This window comes from Syngnathus floridae, chromosome 5 (assembly GCF_059516105.1).
Source record: "Syngnathus floridae isolate MCC-2025c chromosome 5, RoL_Sflo_1.0, whole genome shotgun sequence".
Classification (NCBI taxonomy): domain Eukaryota; kingdom Metazoa; phylum Chordata; class Actinopteri; order Syngnathiformes; family Syngnathidae; genus Syngnathus; species Syngnathus floridae.
Genome location: NC_142417.1, coordinates 13746334 through 13762119, shown reverse-complemented (window position 1 = coordinate 13762119; position 15786 = coordinate 13746334). Strand labels below are relative to the sequence as shown.

At 41.2% G+C, this 15786-nt stretch overlaps 2 protein-coding genes across 2 annotated transcripts; both read left to right on the top strand.

Annotated features, from left to right (window-relative positions):
* Window positions 1-174: 174 nt before the first annotated feature.
* Window positions 175-7031, top strand: arhgap25 (Rho GTPase activating protein 25). Its single transcript, XM_088376099.1, has 11 exons — window positions 175-346; window positions 1138-1346; window positions 2349-2436; window positions 2636-2746; window positions 2942-3146; window positions 3839-3971; window positions 4135-4208; window positions 4287-4408; window positions 5186-5340; window positions 5729-6258; window positions 6624-7031. The coding sequence occupies exons 1-11, from the start codon at window positions 283-285 to the stop codon at window positions 6823-6825; spliced, it is 1893 nt and encodes a 630-aa protein (XP_088232225.1). The 5' UTR covers window positions 175-282; the 3' UTR covers window positions 6826-7031.
* Window positions 7032-8531: 1500 nt separating this feature from the next.
* bmp10 (bone morphogenetic protein 10) lies at window positions 8532-14162 on the top strand. Its single transcript, XM_088376100.1, has 2 exons — window positions 8532-10881; window positions 11626-14162. Exons 1-2 carry the CDS (start codon window positions 10473-10475, stop codon window positions 12678-12680), a joined length of 1464 nt encoding a protein of 487 aa, XP_088232226.1. The 5' UTR covers window positions 8532-10472; the 3' UTR covers window positions 12681-14162.
* The last annotated feature ends 1624 nt before the right edge of the window (window positions 14163-15786 follow it).

Here is a 15786-nt window from a genome sequence, read left to right as displayed (position 1 = left end):
TAGGACTCAAAGCCAAAAAACGACCATTTTAAATAGTTTTATTATTCGTCATTTAAAAACACCTGAGCATTTTTATGCATCACCATGAAAGAACTTTTTACAAAACAAGTCTGTACATGGAAACAAAGTCTGATGAAACGTAAGCGTTTGAAATGGTGAAAAAAAATGAACACACAGGAAGCAGGAAGTGTGATTTGCGATATCTGCCTTGTGTGTGCATGACTGTGTGTGTGTGTGTGTCTAAAATTAAACTGACTTGCGCTATAAATTGTGGACTACAGTATGTCTTTGAAACTACCTCGCAACTGGGATTTCAGCACCTTCAAGGTTGAGACAGCTCGCATTGGTAAGCGGGTGGCCGTGCTGCCTTCACTGACAACAGGACAGATCATCCTTAATTATCATTTGAACGTATGGCTGTGCTAAAACTAACTTCTTGAAGATCCACCTGGTGGGTCAAATGCATTACAATTGTCTCGGAGATAGGACTGCATTATTGGTCTTTTTCTCTTTTCCACGTGTAAATAAATATGTTCTTATGTATTTTGATGATAATCCTCAATTGGTTTAAGAGTTAGGCCTACTATGATGGGGTTTAGGTTTAGGGTTTTGTGTTAGTGGGATCACTACAATAACACACCTTGTTTCCTGGGGTGTCCTCCTTCTCTATTTTTGAGCCACAAGGCCCAGTGAATTAAAACATTACTCAATAACTGGACTTGGGTGTGAGCCCTGACCTCATTTCTCCAAGAATGTTTGAAACTATGGCACCAAAAATAGCATCGCACACTTACATCGAAGATGTTAAATGTTAACTTCAGAATAGTATGTCACTTTTTGCTACTGCACGGTTCTATACATCTGACCTTTCTTGTGTATTGTCCAAATGCGATAATATTGCCACAAAACCATGACAGCTCTGTGTAGGCAACCCAACAGGAACTTGGTTGGCACAAAGAAGCAGTTTCTATTCATGTGTAAGCATAGACAGAAATGGCCTCTCCACCCTTTGAGGCTGGTGCACTTTCACCGCAAAAAGAGGAAGAGCTTTGCAGCAGTCAAGGACTGCAAATGTTTTTGGTACTTTTGTGACATGAAAATTCGTCTTGCCATCCTTCATCTTTTTCCTTTGTTCAGCGCGTTCTAAGAGCTTACTAACCGGTGAGGGGAGCTCAGGTCCAACTCCAGGCTCACAACGCTCCTTCAAGTCCATGGAGAGGCCTTTGAAGTCTGGCTGGCTCAAGAAACAGCAAAAGTCTCTCGTGAAGAACTGGCACCAGCGCTACTTTGTGCTGAGGGGGAGCACTTTGACCTACCACAAAGATGACCGTGAAACAAACATCCTGGTAAGAAATGAGTGTTTTTTTACTTTTTCTTTGCTCTATTTAAAGCTCTAAGTCAACAAAGGTGTTTGGACACATCAGTATTGCTCTGAAGCACGCCCCGCGCTATCAGCGTACATTTAAATGCCGTACTCCTGTCACTTATGAACCCGTGAAGTAACGCATTCGTGAAAGGTGCAACGTAAAGTGGCAAGGGATCACTGTACATCTGAGTAGGAAGTCGTTGGTTCTACCTACGTATATGGCTCCAGAGTAAGCTACCATTGATAATATTTTGCGATCCCCTCCAGCATTTAAGTTGCTCTAGATGAGGAGTGAGTCAAACTCCAGTCTGCGAGGTCTGGAGTTTGACATCCCTGCTCTTGATGTTAATAAATGATGTTTTTATAGAGGGCTGATATAGACCATAGAAACATTATTTGAGACGTTTTCGTATTGTTAAGATATTGGTCCATTATTTTTGTTTGCCAACAACAGCAGATATGTTGTTTTTGCTTGTTTTATACAGTTAAGTGCATCTCAAAAAAATTAAAATACCATGGAAATATTCATTTCATTTAAGACTCTGAAACTTGTGTTATACTATAACAGTTATAGTCTCTTCACACAATGTTAATTCATATTTTAAAATATCTTGTACGCTGCCGTGACAAGTAAATTTCCCCGCTGTGGGATAAATAAAGTTCTATCATCATCATCGTATTAGCTGACAAAATATCCTAATTCACCACGGTAAGAAATTTTATATAGCTTATCTATATAAACCAATCACAGTAATTTTAAAATGTAGAAATTATGTCAGAATTTACTTCTGAATGTTTTTAATTAATTTATGTATATGTGGGTTTATATTGATATATGGATATATATATATATATTATACGTATATATATGGATAAATATTGGATTAATATTTGAGGGTTTTTTTGCACAAAATTCTCCAGTCATTATACAGTCTTTACCCATGCCCTTGTTTTTTACAGTTTATTTTTGTTTTGTTTCGAGGGCTATATCCAGCTTCAGTTCAGCAAGGTCAATGAACTCCCCTCAAATTCAGATGAGCCTGGAAAGTTCATCTTTGAAATCATACCAGGTAAGATCTGTGTTAAAGAAATACTTGGTAGTTAATGCAATCACAAGTTATATTCCAATCAGTGACCTTTATCGTCTTTTTTGCATCTATGCATATAAAAGGACCGTGTAACTAACTCCACACAGACATGCGAACAGATGGATCAATTATTTTACCTCATTCATGGATTTAATATTCAGTCAATCTCTGTTTCCGCCAGGTACAAGTGCAGATAAAGAGCGATATCCTCACGTGTTCATGGCCAACTCACAAACTGATATGGATGAGTGGGTCCGAACCCTGCGCAGAGTCATCGGTGTTCAAAGTGGAGGTTCGGTAGCATCAAATTACTTAATGGTTCTGTTAGAAAAAAAAGTATATTAATCCACAAATCCTCGTAGGTAATAAAATAAAGCTTTGCTTCAGCAATAGCAAAATGAAGCAGTTTTTTAATAAGCTTTTGTTTGCTTACTTTAACTAGCTAGCTTGTCTATCAAGATGTTAAATATTTTCTTTCTCCCTGTAGTGTTTGGAAAAAGTCTGAAGGACACAGCAATGTATGAACAACGTTTTGGACCACAGATGGTGCCCATACTGGTGCAGAAGTGTGTAGAGTTTATCAAAGAACATGGTCTAAATGAGGAGGGCATCTTCCGCCTCCCTGGTCAAGACAACAGCGTCAAACAATTCAGAGACGCCTTTGACGCAGGAGAGAGGCCATCCTTCCCCAGGTCAGCCATCTCCTCTGTATCACTCCAATATCTCCATCCTAGAGGTGTTACTCGTATGTGATCTTTGGGTGGGCATCAACAAAAATTCTGTTTTTCCTAAACTCGGTATGCAAACAAGCCGTGGATTAATTTTGAGAAAAGTGGCCTGACGATGGTCTAGACAAGTTGAAAAAAAGAGATCATTTCCTCATTCAGCAGGTGGTAACAAGGTGGTAAAAGACTAAACCAACAGTTCTTGTATAAAAAGACAGGGACACTTATGAGACCTGCAGAGAAACTTGAGGGGCAGATGACACCACATCCTGTTCTGGCTGAGTATGAAAGAGGATGCGTGCATGTGTTACACAATATGATAAGCTTTGTTTTTCCACACAGCTAAAGATTTAGGCAGTCTGTGGTTAAGTGTAACGCCGTGACTGGTTGCTGTGCAGTCATCATTGGCCATTACATTGGGTTCTTGTCCACAATCACAAGAGAAGACCGGCATATATTTTTTTCACCATTTTAAAACACTTGTCGGGGTTTTTAATGACAACTTCTGTCACATGCTTTCAACAAAAAACCACGAGAATCAGTCCTATTAGGGGTCAGTTCTAGGGGTCAGTTCTATTCGTCCATACGTCCCTTTTCAAAAAACAAATAACGTAATCAAGATATAAACTAGTTTTGTGTGTGTGTGCTTTCCCTCACAGTGACACAGATGTCCACACAGTGGCGTCACTGCTCAAGTTGTACTTGCGTGAGCTGCCCGAGCCTGTGGTGCCATGGACTCAGTATCAAGACTTTTTGGACTGCATCAGTGCGCTGGATTCTACCAATGAAGAAGTATGTTTGACCTCTGGAAAGAGACAGAGACAGAATAGAAAGATTACTATTTGTCAAGATGCTGAATATTTTCTGTGCACATCCATCGATTTACTTATACATATTTTGTGACTATGACATTCCCAGCTCGTGTGTCCTCCTGTAACAAAACGTGTCCTTTCAGGTTACAAAAAAGTTAGAGAAACAGATTGCCCTTCTCCCTAGACTCAACTACAACCTGCTAAGTTATGTCTGCCGGTGAGCTGACACACGATGACACCCACAATTAAATCAGTCTAAACAGCAAGTGCAACCCAGTACCTGATTGTTCCGCAGGTTCTTATTTGAGGTTCAGCTAAACTGTAAAGTCAACAAGATGAATGTGGAGAACCTGGCCACAGTGATGGGGATCAACCTACTCAAACCACAGTTAGAAGACCCCATCTCAGTCATGGAGGGTATGATCATTTCCATCCATTTGCTTTGGTCGTCACTTACAAGTAGTCCTCAAATTACGAACTCAATATGTTTTGAGTCTGTTTGTTTCTCTAACGAAAGAATTGTTGAATTCAAATATCTCAAATAAATAAAATTCTGAATATTTTTTAGACATACCCTGTCTTAATATGAATAAAAAAAACAATAATTCAATATTTATACATACAATAATGGATATCTCAAAGGGTCCGCAAAACAAACACTTTTTTTTTTTTTTTTTTACAAACCGCTCAAATTCTTCAGAAAACTCTGATAAAGAGTTGATACATGTTCCCCACAACAGGCAGGAGAAATGTGGGGAAAAACATTCCGGAAAGATTGGAAAATACCCAAAAGTCAATTATCTGGCCTGGCACATGGCACCTTTATCTACTCCTGGAAGTTTAAAGCTGTCGTTCAGGAAAAGGAAACACCAAATCTTGTCCACTGTGCGACGGCACTGACATGCTAAGCTTGATGTTGTTTCGAAACTATTGTATATTTAGAGAACCCAGAACTTGGATGGAAAATAGTACCTGCTGCAATCAGTTGGATTCTCATTGTCTAGAATTTCCCCGAGTCGGACGAATAAAGGAATATTTTTTTACCCAGGTGGTCACGAGTAGGTGGCTGCACAAATACAATAACAAAACAAATCTTAAAATGAATAAAGACACATGTCCACCCTATGAGATGACTACTGTCAATTCATGAAAAAAAGATAAACCCTCAATAATCTGGGTTTATTTTCTTCTCAGCAACTCCTCACATCCAGAAGTTGATGACGGTGATGATCCGACAACACGAGACTTTGTTTCCGCTATGTAACGACGTGCCTCCCTCCCCTCCTTCCAACAAAGCCGAGAACCAGAAGAACTCGCCTCGCAACTTTGTTGGCTGGGGATCTACTGAGGTCTGAAAATACTTTTTATCCCCTCAAGGAATTCTCTGGTTAAATGCAATTAAAGGGATGAACTATTATTCAAAGTAAACCATTCAGATTTCAACTGTGATCTCACAAGGACAACAAGCTGTCGAACTTGTTGCAGCCAAGCTTGATTCGCAAAACACAAATTTGGCTCAAATGAATACATTTTAAATATAGGTACCCTGTGTGAGTATGCTGTATTTTTATTTTATTATGTTTTTGTCAAGTAATTAGATAAATATTTACCCTGAACTGCTCCAGACAATATGCATGGCACAGTTGTGCGCTGACTCTGTTATAATTCATTTCTGTACAATTTAAAAGAGCATACATACAAAACCATCTCATTTCATAATTATTATTTGTATTCTAGATGGGCGAACCTTCATTCTCGGAGTCTCCCAATGTGGAGGAAAATGACAGTCATGCTCCTCTGAGAGGAAACTGCAGTGCTCCAGATGTCCTGCAAGATTCCATGTCGTGTTCTGACAACTGGTCTGGGAGCCCCCGCAAACGCACCCAAACTCTGCCAACTTTCAACTGCCCCCTCACGGGGATGGCGGCAAGGGCTGGTGCCATCAACCACTGGAGTCGCCTGCATGAACGAGTGCAAGACAAGAGTGGGATGTTGTCAGAGGACATCTTTAAGATTCTAGATCTCCGCACTTCAGGATCTTTTCTAAAAGGCTTACCAACCAGAATCAAGGAGGGAGACGTAAAGTCCCGAGCGCAAGACGAAACGTGCTACACTGCTTCCGCTACTTCTAACTCCAAAACAATTGACAGTGACTCGAAGCCTTCTCAGGCCCAAACGAGCGTTGAGCGCTTGGAACAGAGTCCTTTAAGTCAGGAGGTCAACAATAGGACTGAAGAGACGAGAGACAACCAGCAGTGTCTTGACAGGTGGTGATTAACATTACATTTTTGTTATAACAATTTTATAATTATATAATATATCACAATTTTGTATCAATACAGCAAAGTGGTTACTTGCCCTCACAGTTGAGAAGTTCCAGGTTCAAACTTCCACTGTTTTTCCACACAGTAAAATATAAATAGGTAGAATCAAGGGACATTGGGCTTTAGGCTTGAACCATGAATAGACGGCTACATTTCTAACCGATGGGTATTAGAAAGCTGATTTTAAAAAGCAGACCTCCAAAAGGGTATTGCACGGCATAGTTCTAGACGCTTTGAAGCATTAAGATATGGTTTTGTTTCGTTTTTGGACATATATCTGAGCCACTGATTCTTATTGTGTCTTTCAGTATGCAGCAGGAGATGAAGGAGCTGAGGGCCACTGTGATTGAACTTCAGTCTACTCTGGAGGCAGAGCGTCGCCGTGTGGAAGCTCTGGAAATATGCCTCAGAAATGCAGAACGAAGCCGAGATGAAGCTCAGAGACGAAATGAAGAACTGCAACGGGATATTCAGGAATTTCTCAGTCGAAAACCCCAAACTCCCACTTAACGGTTGGGAAATATTATTTTGCAGTTGATGGATTTTGGAATCTTTCTTCTTGACTACTGAGCCCAGATGAGGAGTTTGAGGTGGCTACTTTGAGAACAATCTTAGTAAATAGATTGTTTCCAAATGTTGAAGATGTAACTGGCTGTTAGTTTTTTCAGATGTCTTGACCCATTGAATCGTCTGCTTGGATAAACGAGTATCTCAAACCAATGTCTCATTTCACCTTGCCAACATCATAATAGGTCCCTTTGCATTTACCATGGCTGATTGCCCCGTATGTCACTGACCACAACACACAGAGCAGATGTCGCCTTTGGCATGCTAAAATTTATCGTCGAGTTGAGACAATGTGCTACTTTTCAAAATAAAATAATTGTAGATTAGAAAACCAAAAAAAAATGCAAGAAATCCTAGATATGATATGCGATATGTGTCACTGGAGCACAAGTAGTTTTCATTAAAATGATGAGACTAGTGGAAGATCTACTCTTAAGTGTAACCATATAGAGCAGGGGTGTCAAACTCATTTTTGTCGCGGACCGCATTGTAGTCATAGTTTCCTTCGGCGAGCCATTATGAGTGTCAATGTCTTATATTATATACATTATAGGCTACACAGCAAACTGATAACTCGTTTTGAAATCACAGACTAGTAAAAACTGTTCAAATAGTTTAAAAAGGTGAATGTAATAAAAATTGCAAGTAATTTCTTTTCTCTATTTTCCAAAAGTGAAAAATATTTGTAATTTTGTTGTTGATTGACACATGAAGTCTATGCACAATTTGCCTTTGCGGGCCACATAAAATGATGTGGCTGGCCATATCTGGCCCCCGGGCCATAAAAATGGCCATTTAACACATTTGCACATTATGTATGGGAATCCATCCATTTTCTGTAGCCCTTATTCTCATTAGGGCTGTAGTTGAGCCGGAGCCCATCCCAGTTGACTTTGGGCAACAGGCTTTGCACATCATGCAATGATCACCAGCCAATTTCAACAGAATATCAATATTTTGTGGAAAACAAGATACAATATGCATGTTTTGTACAATGTACAGCTGAGTAAATCAAGTCCTCTACCCACCGTATGAGCAAGTATTACTGCAGCGCTGAACGGCGACAAATGAAATTGTCCGCAATACACAGAGACAAATGACTGCAGCTTGAAATCTTAAGTAGCACATTTTCATTTACCACTGGTATTCAAGGTAGATTTGCGACTTAAGTGGAGTGCGCAAATACTGACAATTGACACACTGTGGTTGTTTCAGAGCTTCAAAATCGGTAATCTGCTTCATGTACTCCAGCTTCTAGTTTAATGGCAATTACTATAGGTTTGTGCCATTCTGGGATGAATAACAGGTTTTCATTGACACAGGCCGTCTATATAGTTTGTTAGTGAACGATTTCAGAGTAATTTGTGAAAATGAGCCGTATATTCTGTTTGTATTTGCTAAATGTTGTCCTGTGTCATTATTGTCATCATTCCATCAAGCACAACAAAGAGTCAAAGTATACATAGCTCCTTACACCAACAAACGTAATGTACGGTAAAAAGTCTCCACCCCTCTGTTCAAATCCCAGGCCTTCATGATTAAACAAAAAAAAAAAATTGGCCCCAATCATTCCCTTTTGCGTCAGTCCATGTCAGATGAGCTCAGGCCCGGAAAAGCTGGCCACGGTTGTTGCTGTTATATGGCTTTCGCTTTACATGGTTGAGTTTTAACTTGCATTTGTTGATGTAGCGATTAAGTGTGTCAATTGACAATGTTGTTCCTCAGCCCACATGGCAATATCCTTGGTTAGTGATGCCCGAGGAATGAAAGGTCTCGGCATTCAGTGTTTGTTTTCAGATTTGGCACTTGGAGCGACACATTCAGATTCTTTTATCTTTTGATGTTATTTTGAAGTGGAAATGATGACATTTCATGCACTGGCATGTTAACAAACATTCCTAATCTGTTGGACTATTTGTTTACGCAGGTGTGGTGCCTGCATACTAGCATAGTCAGAGTTGTAAAGGGTAAATGGAGTGCATTGCTTTAGTGCTTTATCAAAACCATATAAACTCTCAGTGGGCACCTCCTTGAGATTAACAACCAGCTCTTATGCAAAAGAAGTTGGATTTATCCCCCAATACTTTCTGAACTACTACTTCCATTCAAGTAAGGTTTAGGTGACTACTGATATATAAATATGTGACTGTCAGTGGGAAAAAAACAGACGACTGAGTCTGATTCTGCAGAAACAGACATAGAGGATTTTGATGGGGTTCAGGGGGACCCTGGAGGGATTAAGGAGGTGGTCTTTTATTTTAATTGGTAAGGGAGCGAGTATATATAGATGTATGGAATGTACATATGGCATCTATATAGAAACTCTTGTTGAATTTCTTGAATTGTTTTTGTCTTGTGGAAAATTTCAGGAACAATACTCATAGTGTATGTGTGTGTTTTGTGTGTGCGTGTTTGTGTGTGCAGCAGGCTACTATCAAACCTTCAATGGGTCATCAGGAAGGTGCAATGTCAGTTGCAACAGCAGTTTAAGAGTGCAACAGATAAAGAGTACGTCTGTCATGTGTCATCGTGGCAGATGAATGGCAGACGCGGGAAATGCTGCATTGCTTCCCATCTGGGTGACGCACTGAGTGTATCTCCGGGTCAGGCAAAGAAGCTCTGGAATGAGAGCGACAGTCGCGAGTTCAGGTGGTGAGCAGGAATGTTCTTCCCAATGGCACGCAGGCCATTTTATTATCACGGCAGGAAACGGTAAGGGCACGGTGAGCTATTCCATGTACACGTCAAATCATTGCGTCTCACTCAGTTGGACATATATTAAAATATGCCAATGTGGGACTGTCCACATGAAATCTTGACATGACATTAATATCCAATTTATATTCCTATAGACTTGACAGTATAGTGAAGTGTGCAACACACACATCTCTATTGTACTCATCAGGAAACGAAGTGAAAAAAATTGAGCATCCTTCATTTTTGGTCATTGGGACTCACAGCTCATTACATTTCAATTTCACTTGGACAAGTGTTTTAATGTCCTCTAATATGCCATGGCATTGCCACACTGGTGTACTTTGTCAAGAAGAAATGCTCAATGGCGCATCAACAACGGCGTGCAGAACTCTGCCATTTACAAACCAAATAAACAAATGAAAATAAATCAACTCTGGTGCACCCACCCAAACAAAATAGCGCTTCCACAAGGAAGAGGCTACAGGATAGTGTTTACAAAATCCTCATTAAGGAAGTTGTGAGATAACACATGCTCAGCATCACACAAAGTGGAGGGCACGCACACACACGCACACACAACACACACACACACACAGACACACACGCACAGAGCAAAGCAAAGCCTACCATATCGTAGATAAGAGACTGAGAGAAAAAGCTGGGAAGGGAGCGTAAAGCATTGAAAGAAAGTACAAGACAACAGAGATGACAAGGTGGACCTCTGTCACACTGCCACTGGAACTGAAGCTCAATAGCTGTGCCCAAGACTAAATGCTGTGCCAACAGCAAAGCTGCAAAAGGCTTACCGCTGGCACTATACATTGTCACAGCAAAGGTCAACAACGCTTTTTATTGACCGTGACAACAAGACACTAACTGCAATTTTTTTCTCCATGGCGAGAATTTGGGTTTCTCTTCTGGGAACCTTTTGGAGCACTGAGACTTTGCTTTTGGTATTCTCTCTATTGTTGCTCCGAGGCCCTCTTTGTGGTGAGAGCAACCCGATTTCCAACACTGACCGGAGGCTTCGACCAACTCCGGGGCTGGGAGACGGACCGGGAAGGGCGGCGGACCCGTCCCAAGTGGAGCAGGACAACAATCTGATCATGCAGGGTGTGCTGGCGAGCCTGAAAGAGCAGTTCCTGCAGACCTTCAACCTGTCTGGCATGGGTCCACCTCCACTGCCACCTGGAAGCATAAGAGAAGAGCCACCGGAGTACATGATGGAGCTCTACAACCGCTTTGCCAATGACCGCTCCTCTGCGCCCAGTGCCAGCATCATCCGCAGTTTCATAAATGAGGGTACGGCAACCTTTGTTGATGACTTTCAAATTTGACTTTACATAGGCGCATATATTGCCAATTCTCCACTAATAAATACAATACAAGAACTTTATTGACGTAGTACGAAAACCTCATAAGTTACATTTTGGTGGATCTCAAAATTTTTCAAAACTGCATACTATAAGATGAGAAATTATTGACCAATCTAAAGTGCTGAAAAAAGCTTGATGATGTTATTGATGACGCAACGCAAATTTTTTCGTGACGATTATCATTAATCACTGATAACTCATCCAAATTACAAAATGCACACTATGCAAGGGATTAGATGAGGTTTTAAAGTAAACACTTAGGAACCAGATTCAACAGATGACAGTTGGAAATGTATAGAAATTGGAAGATGAGATTTGTATGGGATGAGAGTAAAAGAGGTACAGGGAGGGAATGGACAGCATACAAGATCTTAAGTAGATCAGAGTAGTCAAGATCATAGCATGTGAGGGTGCTTACTGTCCCCCCGCCCCCATTTTTGTCAGAATCGACACTGCGGTCTATTCATTGTGTGCTAAATGAAAACAACAATAAAACCTTAAGCGAAAAATAGTGAATGAATTCATTGTGACTTTTTCTAAGCTACGTTGGATTTGATTACAAAACAGTTTATGTAAAACTGATGACCAGTATATTTTCATATACGTTGGCATATCCTTCTAATATACCAACATTTAATTCATTCGTAATGTTTTTTGTTTTATTCCCCAGATTCCTCTTCAAGCACGGTTGGTATTGGGGGAGTAAGGCGCCACCCACTCCTCTTCAACGTGTCAGTCCCTCATCACGAACACATCACGGCAGCCGAGCTCCGCCTCTACACGCTCATCCAGACTGATCGCCACCTGTTTGCCGGCGTTGACCGCAAAGTGACTATTTACGAAGTGGTACGTCATGACGAAGATGACAACAGCACAGAGGAGAATTTTGCAAGAGGAGATGACTTTGAGGTTGAAAAGAATCATTTGGAGCTGGTGGAGTTGGCTTCAAGACAAGTGTATGGCACTGACAACGGCTGGGAAGCATTCAACCTCACTGCTTCGGTGCAACGGTGGCGTAAGTCTGAGCACGGAACCACACATCGTTTAGAGGTCCACATTGCCAGCGTGGCCAGTGAAGATGACCCGCAACGTGTCACACACCAAAGCAAAAACGGGAAAACTGAAGGGGACATGAAGATTGACACAAATGTGAAGGACAAACACAAGCCTCTGTTGATCGTCTTCTCCAACGATGAAAGCAGTGACCATCGAGACAACAAGCACGAGCTGGAAGAGATGATTGACCACGAAACCTCCAACGTGATCCTGCAAAATGACTTGGAGAATGACTTGTGGGGCGATCTGGACGGCCATGGCGAGTCAGAGCCAGATGAGGCCGACCTTCTCCAAATGCGCTCCAATCTGATCTACGACACAAGCTCACGCATCCGTCGGAACGCCAAGGGAAACCACTGCAGGAGACAACCTCTTCACGTAGAGTTCAAGGATATTGGATGGGACAGTTGGATCCTGGCGCCCACCAGTTATGACGCCTACGAGTGCTCCGGGACTTGCTCATTCCCGCTAACAAAGCACGTCACGCCCACGAAACACGCCATCGTCCAAACGCTGGTCAACATCCACAGTCCTCAGAAAACAGCGCGAGCGTGTTGCGTGCCCACCAAGCTGGATCCCATCTCGCTCCTGTACCTGGACGACACAGGCGTGGTCACGTACAAGCACAAGTACGAAGGCATGGCTGTGGCCGAGTGTGGCTGTAGATAGCTGGACTCTTGAGGAAAGACATTCAATGAGGCTGAGATTGTTTTCAAGAACAACAAGAATCATTGGACTCTACTCAAAAGGACCGGAAGTGCATCTAATCACTATTTATAAAGTCCTGTGAGGCTGCGTGGATTTTGTCCGTCGAGACAGAAAAGACGATATTTTCGTGAATGGTAGCTGCAGACACAGTGAGACAGTAGAGATCAGGTCACGCTGCAAGAGTGACGTTCGGGTGTCTTTTTGCCAGCGTGACTCAAAGTAACAAGAAGTTCCCAAAGGATCTAACTAAGCACATTCTGCAGTGTCTGTGGGAACCAGTGGGCCGGAGGGTCCCCCTCCTGTTCCATCCCCCTGACATGTGTTTTCCTCTCCACTTATCTCCGCCCTCCCCACTTGATGCAAACACTAATCAGCACTTCATGCTCCCCGTTGCAGTGAAATGACCTCCTGGAGGCAACCTGACAAGACTTGAACTCTCCAGGCTCGCCTCCTGCAGGATCCTGATACGTAGGCACCACGCAAGGGTCCGACGAGCGGGGTTATCTATCCCTACCCAGTTTCCCCACTTCACATGCTCCCCCACACACATAAACACCCAAGCTGCAGAGATAGCTAGGTGTTTGACATTGAGAAACGTATTCCACCGATCAAACATGGACGTCATTCTCGACAACGTTTGAGGTGGCAACATGACGGATTGAGACAAAACATGGATTGGGCACATTCCTAGCCTTGGCAACTCATTATGTTCACTGTCTCAACTTGGTGACCTGGCACCTCCTGTTTCTCATTTGGATCATCAGTCACTTTTATGGTAAATTGCCTTTCTGGAAGGGAATATTTATCACGTGGACCAAAGTCAGGGAAAAACAAAAAGAAGCTAAGTTCTCTAGGTAATACTCAAAAGAAAATTGTGTTTTGTTTTTGTTATAGGGCTATTGATTGATACCTTTGCTGCTTGTAATAAATACACTTATTTATTGCTCTAATTTATTGTGTTTTTTTTTAAAGGAAACATATCTATAGTGGGGATCTTTCAGCTGAAAATTACTCAAGAAAGCGGCAGAAGGTCAAACACTAAATGTAAATTGTCATTTAGCTGTATTTCCAATGAAGATGAGCCTGACCATTTTGAGTTAAAGAGCCCCCTTGATTGTTAAGGATCATTTGGCCTGCTTCTTCTCCATTGCTTTCTTCATCCAATGGTATCAGCACATAGGTCAGAGGTCACCCATGGCTTCCAAACAAAGAAGCATGGGAACGTGATTAGAGTGACTGTTAATGAAGAAAATGGATAGTGTGCTGCTGACTCTGACTGTGATGGAAAACCTGTTGATGAGGCTGAACGCTGATAAAATGATTTGAATGACGATGACTTGGCTGTCAAATTGTAGGATCCTGAAAATGGATTGAGATATTGTCTCACTCTTTTCATGTACCAACGCACAATAAGATTGTAAATAAAGGATGTGATCCAATTCATTCTCTCAAATGCGTAATGTCATTTATCATCATGCAGTGGAACAGTTACTGAGTCTGCTTGGGAGATGAGTCAATTCACATTTAATACTAATTTTCCAATGTATGTACATTATTTTCTTCTTTGATTATTGTTGATTACAAATCAATGACTATTGAAGGAATTAACAATGACCACTCATAAATTCACTTATCAGGTTTTGTGATTATCAATAACGTTTCTTTTTCCCTTCTTTGTTGGCATCACAAAAAATGTTGGACTTTAACAGCGTACTGTTCGTCAACGTCTGAACATTCTGCTTTTGAACCTCAACTTTATTTTCCAGAACATTCAGATCCAGGCCATCTGTTTGCAGGCAACATGCAACATAAACTTTTTTTCTTGAAGTTGAGCCTACAAAAGAGTGGTATTGAGCATCTTAAGGAATTGTGATGAAATGGGGTGGCAAAAAAAAGGAGCTTTTGCAGCTGCAGCATATAAAACCAGACTACAAAAAGACCTCTGTAATGTAGAACAGAGCACTTTGATTTCAAAATCCCCTTTGACCCATAACCAACAAAATGCAGTTCAAAGATGGTGATGTTAACAGTGCGCTGAATTGACGTCCCGCTCTGATTAGAAATCATGTTCAACAGAACCTCCAAAACATCCAAAGTGGTACTAAATTACTGATTCTAAAGAGGAAAAGTCAGCTGTCTCCGAGGGTAACATAACCTTAAACAACATTCTGTCAATGTTTTATTAATCCAGCACAGTAAACGAGGGCACTTAATGGACCACCTGCAGCCGGACCTGGGTCTCATTAAAAACGTCTGATAATACATTAAGTGAAACTTAAAACTTATATTATGTCATCACGACACACACACACACACACACACACACACACACACACACACACACACACACACACACACACACACACACACACACACACACACACACACATACACGCTAATGAAATCCAAGACCAAGTCCGCTTGTACAAAGGAGACCGTGCTAAGTATTTAACAACATATCATTTTATGATGCATTGTAATTTTTGTGGTTCTTGTTCACATTCATGTAGAAGTTTACTGCATCATACTAAGTGAAAGAACTAGTAATCTTCTGTTCCTATGAGGATAAAATAGTATATTATTATAGAATGAGCACAACTTGTGCCAGAGTTTTTAAATGAGGTAGTCAATAGTTTACTGTGTGTTGTAATTTCTCATAAATCTTTTAGCTGTGGTATGGAATCCTGTAAAGTAGACAATCAATCAGATTAATGGCTCATGTCACACGTCACAAAGGTGCTTTGTTATTATCATTACAGAATTGAAGAACAGTATAGTCAGCTGTTTGAGACTGGCGAGCTGTTGGCTTTCCCTGGATCTGGATGGTCCATAGTCAAATTCAGTGGCATAACAATAAGCCCAAATACTGGTCAACTTACAATTTTCCACGTAAAAATAAAAAGTGAACATTAAATTAATCCGAAAATGAGCTCAGACAGAAATGTGATGATGCCGCAGGTATTCAATCATGATCTCGTGTCATCACAAGTTTTATGTGTTCGGTCAAATTGCGCTGATGTCACCCACAGCCACTGAGACGGCAGCACACATAACAAAATCTCAGAAA

What these genes read in the sequence shown, in the direction of transcription:
- bmp10 (XM_088376100.1), top strand. Translation starts at nt 10,473, where the DNA reads ATGGCGAGAATTTGGGTTTCTCTTCTGGGAACCTTTTGGAGCACTGAG. An exon ending in CCGCAGTTTCATAAATGAGG is followed by an intron (nt 10,882 to 11,625) that starts GTACGGCAACCT and finishes TTTATTCCCCAG; the next exon opens with ATTCCTCTTCAAGCACGGTT.
- arhgap25 (XM_088376099.1), top strand. Translation starts at nt 283, where the DNA reads ATGTCTTTGAAACTACCTCGCAACTGGGATTTCAGCACCTTCAAGGTT. An exon ending in CATCGGTGTTCAAAGTGGAG is followed by an intron (nt 2,747 to 2,941) that starts GTTCGGTAGCAT and finishes TTCTCCCTGTAG; the next exon opens with TGTTTGGAAAAAGTCTGAAG. An exon ending in AACCAGCAGTGTCTTGACAG is followed by an intron (nt 6,259 to 6,623) that starts GTGGTGATTAAC and finishes TGTGTCTTTCAG; the next exon opens with TATGCAGCAGGAGATGAAGG.